Here is a 10007-nt window from a genome sequence, read left to right on the forward strand (position 1 = left end):
CAGTAAATATTCTGCTAATCCACAGATTTGCTTGTAAGTTGTTTGACCTTAACCAGTTGAGCATGTCACTTGGTGGCTGGCGATATGTGCATCTCTGATCATGAGTAGAAGTAGTGGGGGAGCATCATAGATATGTGTTGTGAGGAATTCTTTGGGATTTGAATAATTCACCTTTGGAGACATGGAGTTTTGTTCAACATCCTTAAACAAACCTTATTCAGGGACCTTTTGTGCAGGATGGGTTACTCGACCTGAAGAAAATTATAACTGGGCCCCACCTCCGAGGTCATACGCTGTTTATCTTGATATGAGATTACCATATTGCGCACATATGGTTGTGATGCATGTGTCTGGTGTACCCTTATCAATAATAATAATAATAATAATAATAATAATAATAATAATAATAATAATAATGATAATAATGATAATAATATTAATGGGCGAATGACAAACATGACGGACGTGTACGAGCGAGCTCCTTGCGGGAAAGGATTAAATCTGTGATCATCGGCAAACGGGATTTAAGAAACAGCAAAGATATGAAAGAAAATTGGTCCCTACTGTAAATCAGATCAGGATACTGAAATATTTCTCTCATATATGAAATATAGTTGCTGTCAGGCACGTTGTCGCAGAAAAGCAGGCGTGTGATAATATAAACAACATGCAGTGATGCGACTTGCCTATACATGACTTGAAGTAACACGCACGAATGCGATGATGCTACAGAAAATCACTGCTTCTACAAATAATAATCGTATATGCAATCTCATCTCTACACAAATACTCATAAATGTATATATATATATATATATATATATATATATATATACACAAGGTTGACCAAAAGTCACCTGACAGTAAATCAAAATTATTTAACTTCAAGATTTATTTATGATTAACAACTGAATGAATTTAAATACAAGCATGTAAATATCAGACATTATGGAAATTGTTCAAACTGAAGTCCTTCTTAAGCGACACATTTTTCCATTGGAGTCAATACAGAATTATAGATAGTACTTATGGAATTTCGAATTACTGTCGGGTGACTTTTGCCCAACCCTGTATATATGTATGTGTGTATGAGTGTGTGTGTGTGTTTGTGTGTATCGATACGAGTAAAGATGTCTGAATTAGAAATTTATTTTAATTTTGTTCCCAAGGCGTGTAATGTTGAGAAACTCTTTTACTGTAGTTACCAGCCAGTCAGCCAGATTTCCAACGAGCCAGTTTGCCAGGCAACCAACGCCTTTTCAGTGATTCTAGTAAACGGAAACTCAACGAAAGTCCGTTGCATAGATATGTTTGCATATTGTTATATCATACTAAAGACTATGTGGATATTTAACTACTAAAATGTGTTTCGGTGAATGTTAACAAATTGTCAATATATATACAATATTTTTGCAAACGGAGGAAAGAGTTCAAATTCTATTGAGGTCGTCATTGATTTTCATTCATTCGAGGTCGATAATATAAGCACCAGGTGAACAAGGGGGTCGACGTAATTGACTTACCCCACCTCGGAAATGTCTGGTCTTGTGCCAAAATTTGAAATCAGTAACACGTAAATGTGAGCAACGGGCAGAACCATTAATATGCTGGGAAGATGTCACGTTCTGAGTTCAAATTCCATGGCCGGCTTTGCTTTTCATCAATTCAGGTTCGATAAATTAAGTGTCAGTCGAACACTAGGGATGATGTAATCGACAAGCACTCAGCAACAAAGCTGCAGGCCTTGTGCTCATAGTAAAAAATCCTATAGTCCCGAGATAAGCAAATTACCAAATGGTTCCATGGCAGAAATAGAGAAGTAACCGCTGCAATCATCAGAAATATCTGAATGGAATTATGAATATTATTCCTTTTTATAACTTTGTTGTCATAAGACTATAATATATAAGTCATTATAGTATATATGCGTGTATGCTTGTTTAAGCGTGCATATACATACACATAGGGAGGCGCAATGGCCCAGTGGTTAGGGCAGCGGACTCGCGGTCATAGGATCGCGGTTTCGATTCCCAGACCGGGCGTTGTGAGTGTTTATTGACTGAAAACACCTAAAGCTACACGAGGCTCCGGCAGGGGATGGTGGCAAACCCTGCTGTACTCTTCCACCACAACTTTCTCTCACTCTTACCTCCTGTTTCTGTTGTGCCTGTAATTCAAAGGGTCAACCTTGTCACACTATGTCACGCTGAATGTCCCTGAGAACTACGTTAAAGGTACACGTATCTGTGGAGTGCTCAGCCACTTGCACGTTAATTTCACGAGCAGGTTGTTCCGTTGATCGGATCAACTGGAACCCTCGACGTCGTAAGAGACGGAGTGCCAACAACAATACATACACATACACACTCATGTGTACATATATGTGTGCTCCAGTATATTATGTGTATTTATAAACATGGGAGAAACTACATGAAACCAACGCTCATGATATTTGAACATAAAATTTACGATAATAAAACACAATGTTGGGAAATCATGTTGATCCACTCAAATTTAAATCAACTCATTGCTATTTATTACCAACAACAATTAACGAAGAACTGAGAATTTGATGACTCCATTTTATTATTTTAATTTTCCTATAAAGAAACTTGCTATGCTTACATTTCATCTATGCTGCGGAGGAAAAGGAAAGCACCATCTTCATATTTTTGTATTGGGTTATTGTTCAAATATCTGAAAAAGAGACAAATATTACATTCGTTAAAATAAGTATAATTTGATAAATCAGTTTTCTACTGTTCAATCCTGTCGAAATTGTTCTTTATTCGAACGCTAACAGAATAAATGCTGACGCTTACAGTACACTTATTTTTCATAATAGTTCTCATAGAAGTGTTACTTTGACAGAAATAAGTTCCTTCTGTTCAATTTAGTTATCCGAAAAGAAAATCTGGTATTAACTAAACAGCAACAGATGGAAGGTGATAAAATATAAAAAGGACAAAATATTAACGATATGTGCACGATATGGATTTTAAGTGCACGATATGGATTTTAAGTGCACGATATGGATTTTAAGTGCACGATATGGATTTTAAGTGCACGATATGGATTTTAAGTGTACGATATGGATTTTACATAACGTTCTCAGCTAATATAGATATATCATTTTCAATATAGGCCTGGTTCTGTGTCAAGAAGATTACTGTTCACATATATGGACATTTTTAGTCCCATTGCGTGGCGCCTTGGACATGTAACGTCTACTATAGCCTTGGGTCGACTTGGCCCTGTGAGTGAATTTCCTACTGGAAACTGCGTTGAAGCCTGTCGCATATATATATATATATATATATATATATACACATACATATATATGTGTGTGTGTGTGTGTGTGTGTGTGTGTATGTGTGTGTGTGTGTGTGTATGTGTGTGTGCGTGTGTGTGTTTGTCTTTGTGTTTATCCCATCAACTCCTGATACTCAATCACCCAATCCTTACTCTTTTCAAAAAGATATTATTTATTACAATAATACTGACTATCTTCAGAGTAGTTCACAACTTAAAGAATCGAATTCGAAGTACCAAAAAGAATCGATGTTCACCTTTAACGTTTAGCAGAAAATATATACTGGGTAGCAATGAATTAATTTTACAGTTTTAAAAGTTCAGAGGAAAATGGAAAATAGGGATAACCCATTGAACGAGTTGCACTCAATTGTTACCAATTTTTTTATGCTTAAAGCCACCGGAAGAAGAAGAGGAAGAAGAAAAACAAGATGAAGGAAGGAGGAGGAGGAGCATAAGAGGCACAGGGAGTAGAAGAAGTAAGAGGAGAAGGAGGAGGAGGAGAAGAAGAAGAAGAAGATGAAAATGAAAGAGAAATAGAAGTACGTAGTGAGATACACACATATACACATACAGTCATACATATATATTTGTGCATACAGTATAATACAGTCGTACAGTTACACCCACATTCAACATCACATTCACACATTCAAACACACAATGTAATGAGGGGGAATATTAGTTTAAATGGGAGAAGACAACAGAAAAAGGACATGAGAACATATCAAATATTTATAAATATATCATCCGTGAAAGAGTGTCTGGTAAATTGATGCAAATCACGTACTGGAAGCTAGTAACTTTTACAACCAGAACGTGATGTATATGAGTATATTGTATTTATATTTGACACTTCTGCATCTACAGTTTGCTGTATTAAATATATAATCTAAAGTGAATGAAGATGTCGGAGATGAATAGAAGAATTCGGAAAAGTACAGCTGGTAGAAAATAAAGAGAAAATAAAGCATATTACTACAAATTACATAGTCACATATACATGGAAACATTACCATATACACGAACATACACATATACATTTCCGTTAATAAGTTTTGATGCAAATATATATATATAATATCCCAGTCGTACGCGTCTTCAGAAAAAGTCAAACAGATATTGTGCCAATATGAGGACAAAATATGAATTAGAGTTATAAAAACAGAGAGGGAAAGAGAAACGTGGCACCAGTAAAGTTATGTAAAAATAACATTCATAGAATAATCTTAACAAAAGTAAACGAACTTACAACTGTTGTAATCGAGGAAGACCCTGGAAGCTTCCTTGTTCAATACTCGAAATATTATTTCCATTTAAACGCCTGTAGCAATAAATAAACAGGGAAACAGTTTTTATGGAAAATATGTATGATAAGATGTTGAATAGGATGGGATTGAAATGAAACAAACGATGACAAGACAGGGAGAAAAGCAAGAAAAAGAAGACGAGGGTGAAAGAGAAGATGTAATAGAAGGAGAAACGGGAAAATAAAAAGAGGAAGCTATCGAAGAAGAAAAACTAGAAGGTAATGAGTTTAGGAACAAGTAGAAGTAAACGAGAAGAATAAGAAAGAGGAAATATATGGAGAAGGAGAAAAAACACAGAAGTAGTAGTAGTAGTAATAGTAGAAGAAGAAGAAGAAGAAGAAGAAGAAGAAGAAGAAGAAGAAGAAGAAGAAGAAGAAGAAGAAGAAGAAGTAGATCCACTAACAGAGATATGAACTTCAACCCCCCCTCCACACACACACAGACACACAGATGAAAACATACATGCTCACATAAAATCGTATTGTAACGCACGAAACATTTATTCCCTCACACATATAAACTCGTACATGCCTTCATACCTACACAGAGAGAAATATAATGGCAGAATATAAATTAGAAATGCAGAAAGAGAAAGAGAGTAAGAAAGAAAAGGCATGACATTTCTAGTAATATAAAATATCAACGGAAACTGAACTTACAATTTCTGTAAATTGTTAAGACCTTGGAAGATTCCACGTTCGATTTTCTCGATCTTATTATGCTCCAATGTTCTGTTACATAAAATAGATTATAAAGGAAATAATATAGAAACGCTATCTGATAAGATATTAAATTTGAAGTTTTAAAATGAGAGATAAAAAGAGGGATATGAAAGAGAACAGCGTGACAAAGTTAATGAAAAGGACTTTTGGAGTAGGAGATAGAGGAGGAAGGGACGTATGAGGTGGGAGGAGAGGACAAGTGTGAAGAGGAGAAGGGGAGAGGAGGTGCGTCGTACAGGAAGAGGGAGCCGAAGGTGGAATACAGAGGCGATAGACAATGGGTAATTGAGCGGAATAACTGAGGTGGTAAAGGAAAATAAATGGAATGTATAGATTTATAAATGTTCAAGTAAAATACGATGAAACGAAAACGATGCATTAGAAACGGGAAAAGCGGTTGAAAATCTTGAAAAGCGGAGAAGAAACACAAGATGATGAACAAGTAGTAGTAGTAGTAGTAGTAGTAGTAGTAGTATGGTAGAAGAAGAAGAAGAAGAAGAAGAAGAAGAAGAAGAAGAAGAAGAAGAAGAAGAAGAAGAAGAAGAAGAACAAGAACAAGAACAAGAACAAGAACAAGAACAAGAACAAGAACAAGAACAAGAAGTAGTACTACTACTAGAAGTAGAAAGCGGAGGGGAGGTAGAAGGCGGGGGAGGAAAAGAAGGAGGACGAGGGAAAAGAAAAAGAAGAAAACAATAAAATACGTTTAAAACGAACATAATAAATAAGATGAAAACAAGCAAATATTCAAAGATATTCTAACGAATAATTCGGAGTATGAGAATTGAATGGAAGGAGGAAAAGCAAAGCACAGATGCTTGCTATCAGATACACATACATGCACATACAGTTTTGCACACGTATGGACACACAGTCAAACACACATACATTTGTGCATATAATAGAACTGTGCAGTTACGTCCACACACTCACATTGACACATTGAAGAACACTCACCCGCAAGTTTGATGATAGTAAATATTAGTTTAAAAGGGAGAAGGCAAGTAAAGAAACATATAATATCCCAGTCGTACTCGTCTTCATGAGCAATCAAAATGAAATAGTGCCAATGAAGAATTTTGCTGTTGCTGTCTTGTCGTTGTTATTGTTTTTCTCATCGTTATTTTGTTGTACTTGCAATTGTCGTTCTCCTTCGTCTTTAATTACCTGTTTTACCTGTACTTATGTTTCCTTTCTTCTATGAGGAGAGGATAGTAGAGTGATGAAGAGAGAGAAAGAGAGAGAGAAAAAGAGAAAGAAAGAAAGCAAGACAGGCTAGAGGATAGTGAAGATATGTAAATTTTACATTCATAATACGGAATAAAATAATTAAAGGAACTTACAACATTTGTAATCTAGGAAGACTTTGAAAACTTCCTTGGTCAATACTCGAAATGTTATTTCGGTAAATATATCTGTAGCAGTAAAGAACGATGATAACATTTGTCATTGAAAACATTTGTGTTGAATTATTGAATACTGTGTGTTTGAAATGATGACAAGAAAGATTATGATGAAAACGAAGATAACGAGGAAAAGAAGACAAAAAAGAAGAAGAAAAGAAAAAAGAAGTAGGAGAAAAAGAACAAGTTGTTGAAGAAGTAGGGGAAGAAGAAAATAAGTTTAGGAAGAAGTAGAAGAAAACGTTGAAACGATGAAAAAGAGAAAGGAGAAAAATAATAGGAGGAAAAAGAATAAAAATAAATGAAAAGTAGAAGGGAAACAAGGAGACCGAACAACAAAATCAACAACAACTTCAACACCTACAAAAGCAACAAAAATAAAGAAGTACAGAAGAAGAAAAAGATATAAAAAGAAGCAAAAGAAGAAGAAAAAGAAGAAAAGAACAAGAACAAAATCACAAGAAACAAAAGGATAACAAATAAGGAGGAGAAAAACGATAAGGAAGTGATGAAGAGGAGAAATAGAAGAAAGGAAAAATAAGTACAGGTAAAACAGGATAAAGAACAAGAAAAAGGAGGATAAGAAGAAGAGAAGATATCAAAATGTGTTTCAGCTATACCAACACATTCACATACACTTTCACACACACTCATGTAAATATGGTGAGAAAGAACATTAAAAAAAGGCGAGCGAGTCAGGAACAGAAGAAAACATGAAATATTTACAAATATATTAGTGGTGGAATATTATGAGGGAAATGAAGCAAATTGTAAGTGCTGTAAGCTGGTGATGTTTACAGAGAGAAACCAGTTGGTGACTTTATTATAAATATTTATATCGACTCATCTCGTATATAATGCGGTTTTTCAATTGGATGAAAGAAAAATTGATGAAGGAAGGGATAAACCACTTGCATCAATTTGCAATAAAAACAGGTAGTAATTTTACATTGTACTTATTCTTAGTGCAAGGTTTGAGGAGTGCTGTTCAATCTAACAGTTATGCTTCAAAGTTTTAATGGAAGTGACAAAGGAGTTTATTTAGCATGTTTTGCATTATGACTTTAATAAAGCAACAACCTGCGGAAACTGCGAAGAATATTAATGCAGTATATGGAGATCGGACAATAAACGGAAGCCAGTGTCAACAGCAGTTCCAGATATTCCGAACCGAAAGCTACAGCCTTGAAAACGATCCTCATCCTGGAAGATCTGTAGAGCTCGACGAGGACCTCCTGCAAACTCTGGTGGAACAAAATCCTATTGTAACTGTTCAGGAACAAGTAGCGAAGCATGAATTTGGTCATTCAACCATTCATCGATACCTGCATTCCATCGTAAAAGTCAGCAAATTGGATCAGTAGATTTCTCTCAAACATATCGTCTCTAATCGCGCGCAGCGCGCGAATGTGTCCTCTTCTTCACGATACCTTTCTCAATTTGCGAATGTGTCCTTGTCTCATGCATGAACCTTTTTTGGACTGAATAGTGACTGGTGATGGGAAATGGGTTCTCTATAAAAATGTCAAGTGCCGAAGACAGTGGGTAAGGAAAAATACCGCCACCGCAGGCCTTCAGCTGCGCAAAATATTGTTACCTATTTCGTTGGATATGAGAGGTTTAGTCCACTCTGACCTTTTTAACCCAAGCCGAACAATAAGAAAGATTTACTGCGAGCAGTTTGAGAGTCTTAAGTCATCGTAGAAGAAAATCATCCATCTTCGATTTCAAGATGAAAGGCGTCCTTCTATCAGTATAATGCTCGGCCACTTACATCAATGATGACATTCCAAAGGCTGGAGCAGTTTGTATGGGAAATGATGCCCCAGCAATCATATTCGCCGGACACTGTCCCATGTGATTATCATATATTCCGCTGTCTTCAAAATCTTTTGGACGGAAATAATATGAATCCTGTAGACGGGGCTATAAGATTATTTGAGGAGTATATTTGGTCACGGAGAAGTGAATTTTGTAAGTGGAACCTTGATTTTTCTACCAGATAGGTGGAGAGGCATTGTAGAAAATGAAACAATGCATATTTTAGATGAACTTTGTTTATCTTAATTTTGAAAAATATAAGAAATATTAAAAAAAGCATATTATTTAAGGAATAACCCAATATATTCCATTTCAAAGTCTACAGGCTGTATTAGATAAATAAACTAAAGTGACTGAGGAAATTGGAAATGAATAGAAAGATTTGGAGGAATAGGAAACAGTTAAGGGAAAAAAACAAAATTCAAGATGGGAATGAAAAACGGTGGAGGTAAAACGCATGGTTTTGAATTATATATTCAAATATATATAAGTTGACATTCAAATACATAGGAACATACATATTACATTTCTATTAATGTTTTGATACCAACATAAATCAAATATCAGTTGCATTTATCTTCAGACTCAATCAGAACAATATCACGTAAATATAGGGACAGAAAATGAGTAAGAGTACAAAGAACGGGGAGTGAAATAGAAACCAGATTATATTAAATTTATAGAAATATTACATTCATGAAATTGTATGAAAAAAGTAAAACTCACAATTTCTTTAAAATTGGAAGATCTTGGAATATACCTTTCTTAATATGCGAAATATTATTTATGTGAAGAGATCTATAGCAGAAAACAAATATGATAATTATTGGTATAGAAATTATTTGCAAAAGTATACCAAAAAAACTTTTCTTTAACATGGGGGAATGGATGAGAAGGCAGATAGCGAGAAGCAAGAAGAAGAAGAAGAAGAAGAAGAAGAAGAAGAAGAAAACGGGAAGAAGACATTTTCAAAACGAAGATGTTAAAGATAAATTCAGAGAAAGTACTTAAAAGTTGACAACGAATAATTTGGAGGTTGAGAATAACATCAGATGTTTTAAAATCTGTCATCAGTGAAAGGATATCTGGGAAATTGGTGCAAATTACAAGTGTTGGAGGAAGGAGAAAGAAATATATGACTATATTCTAAGTATTTGGGTTTTTCACTTATCCATCTACATGTATTAGAATAATAAAATGAAGTGAGATAGATAGTCGGAGATAGATAGAATTGGCAAAGAAAACGGAAAAGTACAACCGGTAGAGAGAAAGAAAAGAAAACATATTATTAGAAATTACATAGTCACATGTACATGCAGACACTAACATATACATGAAAATACAGATATACATTTCCGTTAATAAGTCTTGATGCAGACATATATATATATATATACATATATATATATATATATATATATATATATATATATATATAT

General features: G+C 34.7%; 2 protein-coding genes across 4 annotated transcripts in view; one reads left to right on the forward strand and one right to left on the reverse strand.

Moving 5' to 3' along the window:
• Positions 1–10007, forward strand: part of LOC149130124 (uncharacterized) — a 292428-nt gene that overhangs the window by 87824 nt on the left and 194597 nt on the right. The window lies entirely within an intron of this gene.
• Positions 1–10007, reverse strand: part of LOC106877839 (uncharacterized) — a 117060-nt gene that overhangs the window by 23205 nt on the left and 83848 nt on the right. For all 3 annotated transcript variants that reach the window (XM_089346147.1, XM_089346146.1, XM_089346148.1), the window contains 5 exons: positions 9295–9366; positions 6688–6759; positions 5282–5353; positions 4565–4636; positions 2626–2697 (listed from right to left, as the gene is read on the reverse strand). In XM_089346147.1, coding sequence (XP_089202273.1) covers positions 2626–2697; positions 4565–4636; positions 5282–5353; positions 6688–6759; positions 9295–9366 — 360 coding nt within the window. The remainder of the gene's footprint in view (positions 1–2625; positions 2698–4564; positions 4637–5281; positions 5354–6687; positions 6760–9294; positions 9367–10007) is intronic.

This window comes from Octopus bimaculoides, chromosome 30 (genome assembly GCF_046866305.1).
Source record: "Octopus bimaculoides isolate indiv1 chromosome 30, ASM4686630v1, whole genome shotgun sequence".
Classification (NCBI taxonomy): Eukaryota; Metazoa; Mollusca; class Cephalopoda; order Octopoda; family Octopodidae; genus Octopus; species Octopus bimaculoides.